Here is a 19,571-nt window from a genome sequence, read left to right on the forward strand (position 1 = left end):
TCGTCTCTGTCGATGAATGTTTCCGTTGTACCCTCTCAGGCTCGTGGGGTGGGCGACCAACCCCCCGAGTCGGCCTGTATTGGAAGACCAGGCTCTGTAGCTCCCGCTGCGTTGGGCCCCGACCTTGCTCCTCCTTTGACGGTCCTGACTTCTTCCCCCAGCTCCCCTCCCTCCTCTGTGGTTGGGTCGAGCCTCCAGCCCCCAGTGGTGACCACTTCGTCCCCTGGTGCGGCTAAGTCTCTCGTTGTGACTACTGCGCCTTTTGACCCCTCTCTCTCTGGGGGTTCTCAACGCCGTTCGCGCCCCAGCCGCACTCGCTCGATTCCTTCCCGTGCTTCCCGTGCCTTGTTTGGTCCTGCTTCATGGGCCAAATACTTTGATCTCCTCCCTCTTGATTCTGCGCCTCCTGACGATTTCTCCCTCCATCGGCATCTTCTAGATTCCGTGGATGCGTCTCTTACTTTCAACCCCACTCGTCTCGGTACACGTGTCGTTGCTGCTCCTTCTCAGAATGCAGCTTCCCGCTTGGCTGCCTTATCTTGCCTTGGCGAGATCCCTGTTCAGGTCTCCAAGAACGTTCGGATGAATGCCAGTGTTGGCAGTATTCTCCTCTCACCCCATGTTGCAACTGGTGTTCGGAATCTGCAGGATTGCCATGATGATATTCGGCATATCCTTGATGCCCAAGGCCATTCTGTCTTCCAGGTTGACTCGTTTACTCGTCCCTGTCAACCCCTTCGCGTTGTGAAGATCACCTTTGATGGTAGGACTCTTCCATCCTCTGTCATTCTTGCTGGTGCTAGGTGCTCTGTCCAGGAGTATATTCCTTCTCCTCGACTTTGTAACAAGTGCTGGAGGTTTGACCATGGTGCCCTCCGCTGCTCTGGGACTGTCTCTCTCTGTCCTTTGTGTGGGGGTGAAGGTCACTCTAAGTTGGAGTGCACTTCTCCCCAGGCTCGCTGCCTCAACTGAGTGAGACCCATCCTACCTTCTCCCGTGCCTGTGTCCATTACAAGCTTGAGGCAGCCGTCCTCAACCTGAAGCACCGGGAGCGTTTATCTTTTCCTGAGGCGAGGCGCCAGGTTCGCCGGCTCCCGCCTTATACTAACGTCTCTTATGCTCGCGTGTTGCGCTCTTCCTCTCCTCGTCCTTCCCACCTTCCTCAGACTCACAACCGTTTCCGGGCCTTGGACCCTGATACACCCACTGCCTCCTCCTCTGTTCCTTTGCATTCTGTCCCGAGGGGTCCCCCTCCTGGTCCTCTGACTGGGGTTCCCCTTCTTTCTACCCGGTCTGTCATGTCTCCTGTGTCTTCTTCCTCGTCTCCCTCCGATCCTCCTTCCCATCCTCTTCCTCCATCTATCGACTCTCCCTGCCGCCTATCGGTGCAGGCGGATGTCCATCGCTCCCCTAACGGCCGTCGTGTGTGCTCTCGTTCAGCTTCTCCTGTTGAGACACTGGAATCCGTTGCCCGGTACGTAGTTGCTGGGACACCTGTCTCTTTAAGTCAGAAGCGTAAGTCTGGCTCCTCTCCTTCCTCCTTCCCGGCGGGTAAGAAGGCTTTGCTTCCATCCTCAGCTCCTACTTCTGGCTCTGTTGCTCCTTCCCCTCCCATTTCAGTGATTGCGCCCCCTGTTCCTGCTATGGAGGTTTCTTTGGCCCCTGCTTCCCTTTCGGTTGCTGCTCTTGCTGAGGTGTGCTCCCCTCTTTCTACTCCCGCTCTTCCTGCTGCTGTCCTTGACTGCTCCTCTCTGTTGTCTCCTCCTCTTCCTCCTCCGGACCCCGCCCGCCCACCTCTGATCTGTTCTCCCGTTTCCTTCCCTCCGTCTTTGCTCAGTTTACCCATGCCCCCTAACCCTGACTTTGCTGACCCTGATCCCGACCCTGATATTCTTTAACGTGCTCTGTTGCTCTTTCGCCTTTGTTTCTTCCTTGTTCTCTGTTTTTGTCATTTCTCTTCTCGTCGTTGTCCATTCTTCAATGGAACGTTCGAGGTTATTACGCCAATTTCCTTGAACTCCAACTTCTGATTTCGCGGTTTTCGCCCCTGTGTGTCTGTCTCCTGGAGCCGATGCTTTGTGCTCGTCCTGGTCGTTTTCGTGGCTATTCCTTTCTCTCCCCCCCCCCCTAGCCGTTGCTGGGGCTTCTAATTCTTCTGCTCTCTTGATTCGTGCTGATGTTCCCTTTGTTCCTTTACTTTTTCCTTCGCCTCTCCATTGTTCTGCTGCTCGTATCTTTGTGGGGAAATGGTACACAGTTTGTTCCATTTATCTCCCCCCGATTGTCCCGCTTTCTCTTCCTGATTGGAAACACCTCCTAGACTCCTTGCCGGAGCCTGTGCTCCTGCTGGGTGACTTCAATTGTCGTCATTCTCTTTGGGGTGACGTTCTGACGAATACCCAGGGTCGCCTTCTTGAGCCGTTTCTCCTCTCTTCTTCCCTGTCTCTTCTGAATTCTGGTGAGCCAACTCATTTGGACTCTCGGACTCGCATCCTTTCTTGTCTTGATCTTTCTCTCTGCTCTTCTTCTCTTTATTTAGATTTCACATGGCAGGTTCTTGATGACCTCCATGGAAATGATCATTTCCTTATCCTTGTTTCCTTTTTCTCTTTTCGCCCTTCCCTCTCTTTGCCTAGGTGGCAGTTTGCTAAGGCGGACTGGACCCTATTTACCCTCAGTGCTGCTCTCTCTGACCTCTCCCTTCTGCCTCTCTCTCGCACTCTCCTCCTTTTTTCATGACACTGTCTTCAACGCTGCCCTCTGCTCTATTCCTTGCTCTTCCTCTCGGGGTCCACAGAAGTGCGTTCCCTGGTGGAATGCGGACTGTGCTCGGGCTGTCCGCTGTAAGCGTGCAGCCTGGAAGAGGCACCGCCGTAGGCAGACGACCGATTCTTTTCTTTTCTTTCGGAAAGCGAGTGCGGTGGCCCGTAGGGCCATCCATACGGCTAAACGTGAATGTTGGGCATCTTATGTCTCAACAATTAAGTCCGAAACTCCTCTGGCCCAGATCTGGAAGCGTATCCGCAAGATAGCGGGTAAGTTCGTTCCCGATGTTTCACCGGTCCTTCACCTCCATGATACTCTTGTGGCGGACACGTTGCAGGTCGCTTCCGTACTGGGTTCCCACTTTTCTTCTGTTAGCTCTGGTCTTCATCTTCCCCAATCTTTCCTTCTTCGTAAACCTGTCCTTGAGTCTCGTCCTTTAGATTTCTGCACTCGTCTTCAGCTTCCCTATAATGATCCCTTCTCTCTCTCTGAACTTCGTTCTGCCCTGGCCCCCTGCGGTTCTACGGCGGCGGGCTCCGATGGTATTCATTATGAGATACTTCGCCATCTCCCTCCGTGCACGTCTCAGTATTTACTGAGTCTGTATAATCGGATCTGGGAGTCGTCGTCAGTCCCTGAGGTCTGGCTCGATGCCGTTGTCCTCCCTGTTCGCAAACCGGGATCTCTGGGTAGTTCCCCTAAGGACTTTCGCCCTATTGCCCTCACAAGTTGTCTGCAAACTCTTTGAACGTATGGTTAACGTTCGTCTGATGTGGTTCATGGAACACCATCACCTCCTCTCCCCTTCTCAATTTGGTTTCCACAAGTGCTGCAGCACGACAGATGTCCTGGTGAACTTGGAGGTCTATATTCGTACTGCTTTTGCTGCGAAGACCTCCGTTGTTGCCGTCCTTTTTGACCTGGAAAAGGCTTACGACACCACTTGGCAGTATCATATTCTATCTCAACTTCATTCTTTTGGCCTCCGTGGTCGTCTCCCTCTCTTTCTCCGCAGCTTCCTCTCTCGTCGTTCCTTTCGGGTGTGCCTTGGTACCGCTCTCTCTGCCTCTTTTCAGCAATACGAAGGTGTGCCCCAGGGTAGTGTTCTGAGCACTACTCTTTTTCTGGTTGCCCTCAATGGTCTTCTTTCCTCTCTTCCTTCAGGCGTCTTCTCCGCTCTCTATGTCGATGATCTTACCCTTTGCTGTCAGGGTGATGATTTGCCTCTCCTTCAGCGCCGGCTTCAACTTGCAATTGATGCCATGTCGTCTTGGGCCACCGATCATGGCTTCAAGTTCTCTACTTCTAAGACTTGTGCCATGACTTTTACGCGGAAACGGGTCGTTCTTCGTCCCTCTTTGTCACTTTATGGTCATCCCCTTGAGTACAAAGATTCCGCAAAGCTTTTGGGGTTATTCCTTGACACTCGTTTGTCTTGGTCTCCCCATATCTCTTACCTCCGTGTTGAGTGTTCTAAGGCCCTTACCCTCCTTCGGGTCTTGTCCCGTATTTCTTGGGGGGCAGATAGGCGCACTCTCCTTGCTTTACATTCTTCTCTCGTCCTGTCTAAGCTCGATTATGGTTGCCCTGCTTACTCGTCTGCTTCTCCTTCTACTCTTCGCCGTCTTGATGCTTTGCACCATACTGGGTTGCGCCTCAGTTCTGGTGCCTTTCGTTCGACTCCCGTCCTTAGCTTGTATGTTGACACTGGCTTCCTGTCTCTCCAAGACCGCCGTGATCGCTACTGTCTTCGCTATCTTGTGCGGTCCTTACAACATCCTTCCTCTCGCCTCTGTCGTGCTTTAACTTTTACCCCTCCTGCGGTTCCTGTTCCTCTTCACCACCTCCCTCTTTCTGTCCTGTTATCTCGCCTACAGGACTCTTTCCGTTCGTATTTCTAATGTTTCTCCTCGTGTTGTTCCTTCTTTGCCCCCGTGGAGAGTCCCTCTTCCTCTCGAACTCTCCTACGGTTCTACAACGCCTTTTCCTTGAGCACTTTTCTTCTCACTCCCGCTCCGTTTCTGTCTTCACTGATAGGTCTAAGTCTGCAGACGGTGTTGGCTACTCTGTTGTTTTTCCTGATCACGCTTATATGTGTCGCTTACCTCCGGAGGCTAGCATCTTTACAGTGGAGCTTTATGCTATTCTCTATGCTCTTCGTCTCCTGCTTTCTCGTTGTCAGTCTTCCTTTGTAGTTGTTGTTGACTCTCGTAGTGCCCTCATGGCTCTCGGGTCCTTTAATCCGGTTCATCCAGTAGTTGTCGAGATCCAGCATTGGCTGTTTCTTGTTCACAGTAAATTTAAGTAGGTTGAGTTTTGTTGGGTTCCCAGCCATATTGGTGTCTTTAAATGAGCGTGCGGATGCTGCCGCCAAGGAAGCTGTCCGCTCTTGTCCCATCTCTCGTAAAGGTATTCCGTATTCCGACTTTTACCCGGTTATCCATTCCTCCGTCCTTACCCGTTGGCAGGCTTCTTGGTTGTCTGTTACTGGTAACAAACTACGTACTCTTAAATGTGGCCGTGCTCCTTCCACCGTAACCGGCGGTGGGAAACAGCTCTGGCGAGGTTGCGTATTGGCCATACTTGCTTAACCCATGGTCACTTGATGGAGCGCCGCCCTGCTCCTTATTGTCCTAGTTGCATTGTCCCTCTTTCGGTCGTGCATGTCCTTCTTGAATGTCCTGACTTCCAGGACGAGCGTGTGTCTTGCTTTCCGACCGCTCCTCGCGGTCACCTGTCCCTCAATAGAATTCTTGGTGACTCGAATACTTTTGATATTGTTCGCCTTATGCGTTTTTGTTCTCGTATTGGCATCCTTGGTGATATTTAGCGCCCTCTGATTATTTTGCGCATTTGATGGTGCTACATAACCTTCCCGGTTTGGTGCCTTCTTTTGATAATTACTTACTTAGTTACCTAGGGAGAGGGGGCCTGCCAAGGTGAGAGAGGGAGGCAAGGGAAGGCTTAGTGTGAGGGGGGGGGGGGACGGATGGTCATTGGATAGGGGGCTCGGAAGGTTAGGGGTCAGGAGGGGTTTCTATTGGGGGGGTGGATGGTGTTGATGCATTTTAATTATTTTTTTAGGGTTCTGGGGAGTACAGAAGATGGAGAGGCACAGGCGAAAAGAACAGTTTGCAAATTGGAAATATAGTGTGAGTTATGATAGCAGGTGGACTGTCCGCCTTGCTGACACCAGGCGGGCTGTCCACCTTGCTGGCACGATGTGTGTGTGTGTGTATTGGCAGCTTGTCGTGACGCTGAACCCCAGTTCATTCCAAACACAGCGATTACACAACACATAACATAGCTAATCGCCTCAGTTGCCTCAGCAACCGTTTCTACCGCCGTGTACTTCTACACACACCAGATCCTTGAGGCGTACCACTAGGTTTGTACTGGAACACAATGAGGGGATATTTAAATGGAAAGAACACAATGGAAGGTATTTAAAGGCCGTCGGGTTTTGTCATTTAATTACAAAGAATAGACTCTGACAAATAATAACATATTAACATACTCTATTAGGTAAATACACTTCCAATACCCATAAACCACTTGACCTCCGCGGTCACCACTTGCACTCGTAACTTCCGCCTAAGTCCTTAATACTGAATGATTACTACAACGCTTCACACCCGGTTAGTCTTACATTCAATACTCACATACTGCAGACTTAACTTGGTCACTAAGATCACATCAGGCTCCCGCATAGCTGTCTGCTACACTTCGCTGCTGCCACAAACGGAGACCTCGGAGAACTTCCCAGTTCCACTCCCACAATCAGACTGTCTTCAGTCAGCCATGGCCTCAACCATTTCACCACGCCTCTCAAGGAAGGTATAATCTGATAAACCTTATCCCTAGAAGCGGTAACCTTGTTCCTAGTGCCTGAATCCTCTTTCCAGGAATTATTAGTTTGGCTAAGCAGCTGCGGTCTTAACCCCTTGACCTTCCCTGGATATGTGACTTCCCTGGATAGTCTGTATACATAACATGTACTTCCAATCCTCATTCGTTAAGTGTTGTAGTAATGATCCTCTAGCTAATAATCCCTACTAACTTGTGGATTACAACAAGCTAAACTAAGCTTGCTCTCTCTTGTCAGTGAGCTGTGAGTGTGTGTGAGGTTCTTCGTGTATTTCAGCATCTGTGGATGTCTGTGAGAGTGGGACGTCTCGTATTGGGCCACCAGCTGTGGGAGTGGGACTGTCCTTCCACAACGCCACCTACCTACCCCCCTACCCCCCTCCCCCCCTCCCTTGACTCCCTTCCCTTTCTCACCCTCTTCCCTGACTTTTTGACCCACCACTACCCTTTCCCTCCTCCCCCCTATTCCTCCCTCAACTCTCCCCCACCACCCTCTTCCTCCTTTCCCGACTTTCCCATTCCTCCTCCTCCCTTACCTCCCTTCCCCCCCCTCTTATATTCTCCCCCCCCCCTACACAACTCGTCTGTTGATTATTTGTTCTCGTTTGGCTGTTTTAAGAGGCCTTAGATTCAGGCTCCCTTCTCTCCTCATAGAGGCAGCGCCTCGTAGTGCTCTCTTTAACGGTCTGAGTCGTCAACAGGACACATCTAGATCCCCCTCCCCCCCCCCCATCACCCCCAGCCCCCCATCACCCTCAGCCCCCCCCCCATAACCCCCACCCCTTCCTTGGGATCTCTCCCACACCCACACAAAATGTGAACGAGACTCTGGGATGGGGAAGGTTGCGACATCTTTCAGAAAATCAGACACGCTGTCCGGAGACAATTTACTCCCTTGCGGCCCTAGTCTTGTGTACTCACCTGGTTGTGTTTGCAGAGGCTGAGCTCTCGCTCTTTGGTCCCGCCTCTCAACTGTCAATTAACTGGTGTACTGGTTCCTGAGCCTACTGGGCTCTATCATATCTACACATGAAGCTATGTATGGAGTCAGCCTCCACCACATCTTTTCCTAATGCATTCCGTTTGTCTACTATTCTGACACAGAAAAAAAAACAAATATCTCTATGGCTCATTTGGGCACTCAATTTCCAACTGTGTTCCCAAGTGCGTGTGCTCCTTGTATTAAATAGCCTGTTTTTATCTACCCTATCAATTCCTGTGAGAATCTTGTATGTGGTGATCATGTCTCCCCCCACCCTAACTCTTCTGTCTCCCAGTGACGTGAGGTTTAATTCCCATAGTTTCTCCTCGTAGCCTCGTCTCCTCGTCTCCTCTCCTTTAGGAGGCCTGGTCGACGACCGGGCCGCGGGGACACTAAGCCCCGGAAGCACCTCAAGGAAGCACCTCAAGGTAGCTCATACCCCTCCGTTCGGGTACTAATCTGGTGGCAAACCTCTGAACCTTTTCCAGTTTAGTCTTATGCTTGACTAGATATGGACTCCATGCTGGAGCCGCATACTCCGGGATTGGTCTGACATATGTTGTATACAAAGTTCTGAAAGATTCCTTACACAAGTTTCATAAGGCCGTTCTTATGTTAGCCAACCTGGCATATGCCGCTGATATTATCCTCTTGATATGGGCTTCAGGGGACAGGTCTGGCGTGATATCAACCCCCCCAGATCTTTCTCTCAGACTCTTGAAGTATTTCGTCTCCCAAATGATACCTTGTATCTGGGCTCCTGCTCCATTCACCTTCTGTGTGTGTGTGTGTGTGTGTGTGTGTGTGTGTGTGTGTGTGTGTGTGTGTGTGTGTGTGTGTGTGTGTGTGTGTGTGTGTGTGTGTGTGTGAGAGCCCTACTTCGATCAGTGCTGCCAGCCGTATGATAGTACCGTTTCGCGCAATGGTGCCAGCCGTATGTTTGAGAGTGAAGCTTTGCGTAGCGCTGCCGGACGTATGACTGAAAATTACTTTTCGTACAGTGCTGCCGGGTGTGTGAATGATAGTGACGCTTCGTACAGTGCTGCCGGGTGTATGAATGATAGTGACGCTTCGTACAGTGCTGCCGGGTGTATGAATGATAGTGACGCTTCGTACAGTGCTGCCGGGTGTATGAATGATAGTGACGCTTCGTACAGTGCTGCCGGGTGTATGAATGATAGTGACGCTTCGTACAGTGCTGCCGGGTGTATGAATGATAGTGACGCTTCGTACAGTGCTGCCGGGTGTATGAGTGATAGTGACGCTTCGTACAGTGCTGCCGGGCGTATGAGTGATAGTGACGCTTCGTACAGTGCTGCCGGGCGTATGAGTGATAGTGACGCTTCGTACAGTGCTGCCGGGCGTATGAGTGATAGTGACGCTTCGTACAGTGCTGCCGGGCGTATGAGTGATAGTGACGCTTCGTACAGTGCTGCCGGGCGTATGAGTGATAGTGACGCTTCGTACAGTGCTGCCGGGCGTATGAGTGATAGTGACGCTTCGTACAGTGCTGCCGGGCGTATGAAGGAAGTATCCATAGTCTCTTATCAAGACAATCGAAAGAAGTATTACTGGGCTCTTATCATAATATATTCACAATCATATTTTTCCAGTATATCACACTGGCATTAAATTGCCTCACTGGCACTTTCTGATACGTCTCTGACACCTCTTTGACACTGATGGACCATTTCTCACCCTATTTATTAACTGGCACTCCAGGCAGTATCAGAAGTCTCCCTATTTCGCAGCCCATTCCTTCAAGGTCGCACAAGACGAGTCATGTGTAAATATCCCATCGTCGCTGCCGAGCGGAAATGAACTAAAATATTCTCCTCCTCTTTGAAGCACCGGGAATGAAAGACGATCACATAAAACAATCCCCGCTTACGCAGCGTGTTGGTAAAGCAATCCGATCCTTCCTGTCGAGACATTGGATTTCCTCCCGAGGGTGTGGGGGGAGAAATGTCTTCTCTCGTCTGTGAATCTCATCTCTGTCCGTTTCCTCTGACGCTAGTTGATCAGCACGCTGGCAAATGACCTGACCCAACTGAATTACACACAGATGGGGCACCCTTCTCTCTCTCTCTCTCTCTGTCTCTCTCTCTCTCTCTCTGTCTCTGTCTCTGTCTCCTCTGTCTCTGTCTCTGTCTCCTCTCTCTCTCTCTCTGTCTCTCTCTCTCTCTGTCTCTCTCTCTCTCTGTCTCTCTCTCTCTCTGTCTCTCTCTCTCTCTGTCTCTCTCTCTCTCTGTCTCTCTCTCTCTCTGTCTCTCTCTCTCTCTGTCTCTCTCTCTCTCTGTCTCTCTCTCTCTCTGTCTCTCTCTCTCTCTGTCTCTCTCTCTCTCTGTCTCTCTCTCTCTCTGTCTCTCTCTCTCTCTGTCTCTCTCTCTCTGTCTCTCCTCTCTCTCTCTCCTCTCTCTCTCTCTCTCTGTCTCTCTCTCTCTCTCTCTCTCTCTCTCTCTCTGTCTCTCTGTCTCTGTCTCTGTCTCTGTCTCTGTCTCTGTCTCTGTCTCTGTCTCTGTCTCTGTCTCTCTCTCTCTCTCTCTCTCTCTCTCTCTCTCTCTCTCTCTCTCTCTCTCTCTCTCTCTCTCTCTCTCTCTCTTGTTCATCTGCGGCTCTCCGGGGCTTTCCATCTTTCCATGAGAAAAGAAATTGTAATGGAAATTGTAAAATCCTGCCTTGAAAAGAAATGAGCTCTAGAGAAACTGGCCTTTTTTGGACTTAAACCTAATTAAGCAGACGTTGCGTCCAGTTTTTGCTCGGCATCACAAGTCCTGTTCCCACCTCTATAAAAAAAAAATCTCCCCTCAAAAATAATAAGAAAACGCGATGAAAATGTGACACGATTCATTTAGATCCGGGAAAAGGCAGACGTCCCTCAGATGGGCAGATATGTTTACGTGGTCCATCTCATCTCTGTCTTGACTGCCATTTGTACACGACCAAGTGGCTCATGAACCCGGGAAGAACAGGCACATACACACACGCCCCTTCAAAACCACACACACACACACACACACACACATTGCAGGGGTAAATATTTCCTGTGCAATGGCAGGAGGACAGAGGACGACCGGTCAGGTGATCGAGCCTAATACGTCATATTTAGGAAGTCATGACTGGCCGATGGGAGCCATATTTGTGGTCCACAGCATCTCCAGGTCACGCCCCAACGAGACACATCCTTTCGACTTACACACAGAAATCACAATTGCGTATGCATCAAATGAACAAATCCACAAGGGCCGTAAGTTGAGTAGAACTTCGGTTTCAACTCCTTTTGACCATGTCGTAGTTCAGTCCATTAAGGCAGCGTCTGGGAGGCTCTCGGACGCAGGTTCGAATCCTCGTCACGGCCCTTGTGGATTTGTTCATCCTTTAGATTTACTCATCAATTATTAGAAAAAAAAGTCATGACCAGGTAGTTGGGACGACCGCCGGAGTCCTGACGGTCTCCAGGTCAAGCCCAACGTGTAAACTTGTATGACAAAGAGTGCTGGGAAGACGGGACACCACGAGCGCAGCTCTCATCCTGTAATTACACTTAGGTAATTATACACACATATACACTATCCACAGGTCATTATAATCGGGAACGGATACATTATATTGAGATAGAACCAGTTAAGTGACCTCGCTCCCATCCCCCCCCCCCAACCTTGGGATAATACATAAACACCTGGCACAGGTGATGCTGATGTGTGTGTGTGTATACATCAATATTATCTTGATGTGGCCAGTAGTGACCTTATCCCTCTCATTATACCTGGACCTCATTCCTCTCTCTCTCTCCCTCTCTCTCCCTCTGCTTCTCCCTCTCCCCCCCCCCCCTCTCTTAGACTTAGCAAGTTTTCCTGCTCGTATTGTTTGGTCTGCGCAGTACAGTCTTCTTCTGTACAGCTAATTTCTGTCGATATATCTCATCACTCTCTGTCTGTCTGTCTCTCTCTCTCTCTCTCTCTCTCTCTCTCAAGAGAACTACCAAAGACTTTCAAACAATGTTTTATATTTCATCCAAGAAAGTTCAAAACATCGCGACTCTCTTATTTGTGTGTGTCTCTGGATGCAAGTCTTAAATATTCAAGGGGGACAGGGGGCCAAAGGTCTCGTAGTGCCACGAGGTCACTGCTCTGTTTCTTGACTTGGCATCTCTCTCTCTCTCTCTTGTCCCCGGGCGGGGGGAGGGGGAGAGGGGGGGGATGGCCAGGGGGGGAGGGGGGGAAGGCCAGGGTGAGGGGGAGAGGGGGCTGGCCAGGGGGGGGGAGGGGGGATGGCCAGGGGGGGGGAGGGGGGATGGCCAGGGGGGGGGAGGGGGGGAAGGCCAGGGGGGGAGGGGGGATGGCCAGGGGGGGGGGGGGGAGGGGGGATGGCCAGGGGGGGGGAATCAGATCCCACGGGGTAGTTTACTGCTGATGGATTATGTTTTGGGTGAAGGTTATTGGGCTTTGAACATTCACTGTTGTAGAATACAAAGTACCACACAGTCGCTTTTGGGGGGGATATGTTAGTACACTCACACTAGGGAGTATATCTTACACTCACACTAGGGATTATCTTACACTCACACTAGGGATTATCTTACACTCACACTAGGGAGTATATCTTACTCACACTAGGGATTATCTTACACTCACACTAGGGAGTATCTTACACTCACACTAGGGAGTATCTTACACTCACACTAGGGAGTATCTTACACTCACACTAGGGAGTATCTTACACTCACACTAGGGAGTATCTTACACTCACACTAGGGAGTATCTTACACTCACACTAGGGAGTATCTTACACTCACACTAGGGAGTATCTTACACTCACACTAGGGAGTATCTTACACTCACACTAGGGAATATGTCTTACACTCACACTAGGGAGTATCTTACACTCACACTAGGGAGTATCTTACACTCACACTAGGGAGTATATCTTACACTAGGGATTATCTTACACTCACACTAGGGAGTATCTTATACTCACACTAGGGAGTATCTTACACTCACACTAGGGAGTATCTTACACTCACACTAGGGAGTATCTTACACTCACACTAGGGAGTATCTTACACTCTCACTAGGGAATATGTCTTACACTCACACTAGGGAATATGTCTTACACTCACACTAGGGAGTATCTTACACTCACACTAGGGAGTATCTTACACTCACACTAGGGAGTATCTTACACTCACACTAGGGAGTATCTTACACTCACACTAGGGAGTATCTTACACTCACACTAGGGAGTATCTTACACTCATACTCAAGACTATGAATCTGGGCTTCAGTGCTCACACTTGAGGCCGTATAACGTCCTCACACTCAGGGGGACACATACTTCACCCTCAACACTCCTACTTAAGTGTTCTGCTGGTGAAGGTGTATCTTGAGTGTACATTCCCTCAGACTGTCGTGTGCCTTCATTACTTTATACAAGCCTTTACTACTTTATGTTCAATACTTTATTGAACTGTGTTATGTGTAGGCGCGGACGCCAGCTACACTTATGTGCACCTACAACCTCATCTACACCCATGTCTACATACACGTGTGCACCTACAACCTCATCTACACCCATGTCTACATACACATGTGCACCTACAGTAACACCTACACCCATGTATACCTCTGATGTGATGCTGACCACGGCCACGATTCGTCAATCATTCATTAAGATTCATTCACAACCCTTTACGAAACCTCTCCATCTTTTCTTAATCATGGCGGCTTTGTTTACATTTATTAAACCGTTTACGATCTTGCAAACTTCCCAACCCGAGGTTGTTATTGTTATAAACAACCTCGTATAGTGCTTCGGAGAGCATAAACTGTTACAAAATGCTAACTAAGCCGCCATGTTTTGCAGACAGATGTACTGGTTTCGTCAGTGTGTGTGTCGCGGCCGGCTCCAGCGGCCGCCAGGAATATATGAATAAATTTAGAAGCAAAATTGACTTAGGAAAAACAATCATGAATGTCTCATTTGCCTAAAATCTCCGAGCTTAGAAAGGCTGAAGTCTGAAGGTTGGAACCCCATCACTACTGGGTCTTGTTGGAACACCATCATTACTGGGTCTTGTTGGAACACCATCATTACTGGGTCTTGTTGGAACACCGTCACTACTGGGTCTTGTTGGAACACCATCATTACTGGGTCTTGTTGGAACACCATCATTACTGGGTCTTGTTGGAACACCATCATTACTGGGTCTTGTTGGAACACCATCATTACTGGGTCTTGTTGGAACACCATCACTACTGGGTCTTGTTGGAACACCATCATTACTGGGTCTTGTTGGAACACCACCACTACTGGGTCTTGTTGGAACACCATCACTACTGGGTCTTGTTGGAACACCATCATTACTGGGTCTTGTTGGAACACCCATCACTACTGGGTCTTGTTGGAACACCATCACTACTGGGTCTTGTTGGAACACCATCACTACTGGGTCTTGTTGGAACACCATCATTACTGGGTCTTGTTGGAACACCATCACTACTGGCTCTTGTTGGAACACCATCACTACTGGGTCTTGTTGGAACACCCATCACTACTGGGTCTTGTTGGAACACCGTCACTACTGGCTCTTGTTGGAACACCCATCACTACTGGGTCTTGTTGGAACACCGTCACTACTGGCTCTTGTTGGAACACCGTCACTACTGGGTCTTGTTGGAACACCGTCACTACTGGGTCTTGTTGGAACACCATCATTACTGGCTCTTGTTGGAACACCCATCACTACTGGGTCTTGTTGGAACACCCATCACTACTGGGTCTTGTTGGAACACCATCACTACTGGCTCTTGTTGGAGCCCCATCATTTCTGGCTCTTGTTGGAACACCATCACTACTGGCTCTTGTTGGAACACCCATCACTACTGGGTCTTGTTGGAACACCATCACTACTGGGTCTTGTTGGAACACCCATCACTACTGGGTCTTGTTGGAACACCATCACTACTGGGTCTTGTTGGAACACCCACCCATCACCCATGACCCCAGCTCCTGGAAGACCATCTCTAATTGTCAGTTCGTCGCCACTTGCTGCATATCACACAGATTCCAGCCCTAGTTCCTTTGTGTGTGTACTCACCTATTTGTACTCATCTGTTTGGGCTTGCAGGATCGAACATTGACTCCTGGATCCCGCCTTTCTAGCCATTGGTTGTTTGCAGCAGCGATTCCTGTCCCATTTCGCTATGATATCTAATTTTAAATTTATGAATAGTATTTCCTTCCACAACCTGTTCCTTAAGTGCATTCCATTTTTCCACTACTCTCACGCTAAAAGAAAACTTCCTAACATCTCTGACTCATCTGAGTTTCCAGCTTCCATCCATGTCCCCTCGTTCTGTTACTATTGCGTGTGAACATTTAATTGTTTTCCACTTTGTCAATTCCCCTGAGTATTTTATACGTTCCTATCATATTCCCCCCCCCCTCTCCCTTCTTTTTAATAGTGTCGTAAGGTTCAGTTCCTCCATATCCCATCCTTCGTAACTCTGGGGCAAGCCTCGTTGCAAACTTCTGAACCTTTTCCAGGTTCCGTATGTGTTTCTTCAGGTGGGGATTCCATGATGGTATGGCATACTCTAAGACTGGTCTCACGTAGGCAGTGTAAAGCGCCTTAAAAGCCTCCTCACTTAGGTTTCTGAATGATGTTCTAACTTTTGCCAGTGTAGAGTACGCTGCTGTCGTTATCCTATTTATATGTGCCTCAGGAGTTAGATTAAGTGTTACGTCCACACCCAGGTCTCTCTCTCGAATCGTTACAGGTAGGCAGTTCCCCTTCATTGTGTACTGTCCCTTTGGTCTCCTATCACCTGATCCCATTTCCATAACTTGACATTTAGTCGTGTTGAACTCCAGTAGCCATTTCTCTGACCGTTTCTGCAACCTGTCCAGGTCCTCTTGAAGAATCTAACAATCCTCATCTGTCACAACTCTTCTCATTAATTTTGCGTCATCCGCGAACATTGACATATAGGATTCCACTCCTGTAAACATGTCATTTACGAAAATTAGAAATAAAATTCGTCTCAACGCCGATCTTTGAGGTACTGCACTCGTTACTGTTCGCCAATCAGACTTCTCGCCCCTTACCATTACTCTCTGGCTCCTTCCTGTTAGGTAGTTCCTTACTCATGCCTTTCCGCTTACTCCTGCCTGCCTGCCTCTCAAGTTTGAATAGCAATCTCATGTGCGGTACTGTATCAAACGCCATTTTGGCAGTCTAGACATATGCAGTCTGCCCAACCCTCTGTCCTACCTTATCCTTGTTATTATATCATAGAATTCCAAAAGGTTTGTTAAGCAAGATTTCCCTGTCCAGAACCCATGTTGATGTTTGTTTACAAACCCAATGTTCTCCAGGTGTGCAACAAGTCTTAGCCTAATTATTCTTTCAAGTATTTTGCAGGGGATGTTTGTCAGGGATACGGGTCTGTAGTTAAGTGTCTCCTTCCTATCACCTTTCTTGAAAATCGGTACGACATTTGCCTTCTTCCAGCAAGTGGGCAATTCTCCCGACATAAGTGACTCATTAAAGATCATTGCCAGAGGCTCGCTGAGGGCCTGCGCTGCTTCTTCTAGTATCCACGGTGATACTTTGTCTGGTCCAACTGCTTTAGTTGCATCCAGTGTTGTCAACAGTTTTATTACCTCCTCTGCTGTCACCTCTATATCTGATAGTCTTTCATCTAGGGTAATCTCTTCTAACAATGTGTGTGTGTGTGTGTGTGTGTGTGTGCGTGCTTACTAGTTGTACTCACCTAGTTGTACTCATCTAGTTGTTCTTGCGAGGGTTGAGCTTTGTCTCTTTGGTGCTGCCTCTCAACCGTCAATCAACTGGTGTACAGATTCCTGAGCCTACTGGACTGTATCATACCCATATTTGAAACTGTGTATGGAGTCAGCCTCCACCACATCACTTCCTAGTGCATTCCATTTATTAACTACACTGACACTGAAAAAATTATTTCTAATGTCTTTGTGGCTCATTTGCGTATTAAGTTTCCACCTGTGTCCCCTTGTTGAGTTTGTCTTTGTCCACCCTGTCAATTCTCCTGAGAATTTTGTAGGTGGTTATCATGTCTCCCGTTTCTCTTCTGTTTTCCAGGGACGTGAGGTTCAGCTCCTTTAGTCTTTCCTCGTAGCTCATACCTCTCAGTTCCGGGACGAGTCTGGTGGCATACCTCTGAATCTTCTCTAACTTCGTCTTGTGTTTAACTAGGTATAGACTCCAGGCTGGAGCTGCATATTCCAGGATTGGTCTGATATAAGTGGTATACAGGACTGAACGATTCCTTACACAAGTTTCTAAAGGCAGTTCTTATGTTGGCCAGTCTAGCATATGCCGCTGATGATATTCTTTTGATGTGGGCCTCTGGGGACAGGTTCGGTGTGATATCAACCCCCAGATCTTTGTCTCTATTTGACTCTTGCAGGATTTCACCTCCCAGATGATACCTTGTGTTCAGCCTCCTGCTCCCTTCGCCTAATTTCATCACCTTATACTTTCCTGAGTTGAACTTTAGCAGCCATTTTCTAGACCATTCCTCCAGTTTGTCCAGGTCATCCTATAGTCTCTGTCTATCTTCATCCGACTCGATTCTTCTCATAATTTTTGCATCATCAGCAAACATTGAGAGGAATGAGTCTATACCCTCTGGAAGATCGGAGATTGTGTGCGTGTTTGTGTGTGCGTGTTTGTGTGTGCGTGTTTGTGTGTGCGTGTTTGTGTGTGCGTGTTTGTGTGTGCGTGTTTGTGTGTGCGTGTTTGTGTGTGCGTGTTTGTGTGTGCGTGTTTGTGTGTGCGTGTTTGTGTGTGCGTGTGTGTGTGTGCGTGTGTGTGTGTGCGTGTTTGTGTGTGCGTGTGTGTGTGCGCGTGTTTGTGTGTGCGTGTGTGTGTGCGCGTGTGTGTGTGTGTGTGTGGACATTCATGAAGGTCATCCTGAAGCACTATGTACCTAACATACAACTATTCTTCCCTGCCCCAGGCCCTGAGGGAGGTGATCCCACACGTGAAGCGCGAGAGAAAGCTCTCCAAGATCGAGACGTTGACCCTGGCCAAGAACTACATCATGGCGCTGACCAACGTGGTGTGCGAGATGCGGGGCGAGGACAAGCCCTACCAGCTCTTCCCGAACAAGTCTTCGTCCAGCGAGGCAGCTTCCCCCAGCAGCTGCCTCTCCGGCTCCAGCACCCCGACCACCACCACCACCACCACAACCACCCTCCACAACAATTCTCCTGGCCCTGACAACCACAACAGCGGTTGTGAGAATATCCTCAGAGAGACGGAGCTGTTGTGAGAGGCTGGTGAGGGTAGGTTGTTTAGGTGAAGATGTGGGTAAATGGGGCCCCTATTGAGGGGTGCCACACTAGGGGTCCACTGATGCTGGTAACGCAGGCAATTGAAGCAGCAGAAGCAGCAGCAGCAGCAGCAGCAGCAGCAGCCGCAGCCGCAGCCGCTCAAAGAGGAGGCTTCACTGTCACTCGTGACTGAGTCATCACCGTTCTTGTTACCATCCAGTAGTCACTGTCATTTTGACGAACACTAATTACCGTCGTGATCATCATTAGGGTTACAAACCATCACTTTCACCATCATCTTCACCATCATCTTCACCATCATCATTATGTAAACAGGCCATCGTAACTTTATTTTAGCCAAATATTTCTCGTAAATCATAATGATATTATAACCACGCAACATTTACATTACCTCCACATCACAATCATCTATCAAACTGGCCATTACAGTCACCATAACTAGCATCGTCTCCAAGATAAGAACTTAGAACACGTGAACAATCACAGGCTAATTGTCTGCTTGTCACCATTAACCATCCTAGACCATTGGAGTGCATACAGCTGCCCTGAAGGACTGAGAGGCCCCTTAAGCGTTGCCCCTCCAGTCTCTCCCTCCACGAAGGAGGAGTCCCTAAACGGAGGAGGAGTCCCTCCACGGAAGAGGGTCCCTCCATCAAGACAAGCTTATAATGGAGTCTTCCCTCCGTCTAGTAAAGCTTACCTATACAATTATCCCTCCACCAGCCCTCCACCAGCCCTCCACCAGTGAGGTTCCCTCAAGATATCCCTCCGAATACCATTAAGAAGGTTTCATTAACCTCAACCATTGCCCCCCCCCATCCTTCGTCCACCTTAATGGTCCCAGAGTCATGTACCATCTCCCTGAGCTACCATGACAATAGTACTTCACGGTGCTCACAATACACGTTCCCAGTCATGCTTGGCTTCTCTGTTAAAATGACAGGAACTCTAAGAGGCAGTGGAACTGGAAGCTGGTGAACTCCACATTGGATAGATTTGACTACATTAAACGTGTTGACACACACTCCCCACGTGTTGACACACACACTCCCCACGTGTTGACACACACACTCCCCACGTGTTGACACACACACTCACCACGTGTTGACACACACACTCCCCACGTGTTGACACACACTCTCCCCCCACGTGTTGACACACTCTCCCCACGTGTTGACACACACTCTCCCCACGTGTTGACACACACACTCCCCACGTGTTGACACACACACTCCCCACGTGTTGACACACTCTCCCCCCACGTGATGGCACACTCTCCCCCCACGTGATGGCACACTCTCCCCCCACGTGTTGGCACACTCTCCCCCCACGTGTTGGCACACTCTCCCCCCACGTGTTGGCACACTCTCCCCCCACGTGTTGGCACACTCTCCCCCCACGTGTTGGCACACTCTCCCCCCACGTGTTGGCACACTCTCCCCCCCACGTGTTGGCACACTCTCCCCCCACGTGTTGGCACACTCTCCCCCCCACGTGTTGACACACTCTCCCCCCCACGTGTTGACACACTCTCCCCCCCACGTGTTGACACACTCTCCCCCCCACGTGTTGACACACTCTCCCCCCCACGTGTTGACACACTCTCCCCCCCACGTGT

The 19,571-nt window shown here is 49.5% G+C and overlaps 1 protein-coding gene across 1 annotated transcript in view; it reads left to right on the forward strand.

Moving 5' to 3' along the window:
• LOC123764635 (neurogenin-1) overlaps positions 1-19,345 on the forward strand; it is a 44,268-nt gene extending 24,923 nt beyond the window's left edge. Inside the window, exon 3 of the mRNA XM_045752608.2 lies at positions 17,617-19,345. Within this exon, the coding sequence (XP_045608564.2) occupies positions 17,617-17,931 (315 nt within the window). The 3' untranslated portion in view covers positions 17,932-19,345. The remainder of the gene's footprint in view (positions 1-17,616) is intronic.
• Positions 19,346-19,571: the final 226 nt, after the last annotated feature.

Source organism: Procambarus clarkii, chromosome 48 (assembly GCF_040958095.1).
Source record: "Procambarus clarkii isolate CNS0578487 chromosome 48, FALCON_Pclarkii_2.0, whole genome shotgun sequence".
Taxonomy (NCBI): Eukaryota; Metazoa; Arthropoda; class Malacostraca; order Decapoda; family Cambaridae; genus Procambarus; species Procambarus clarkii.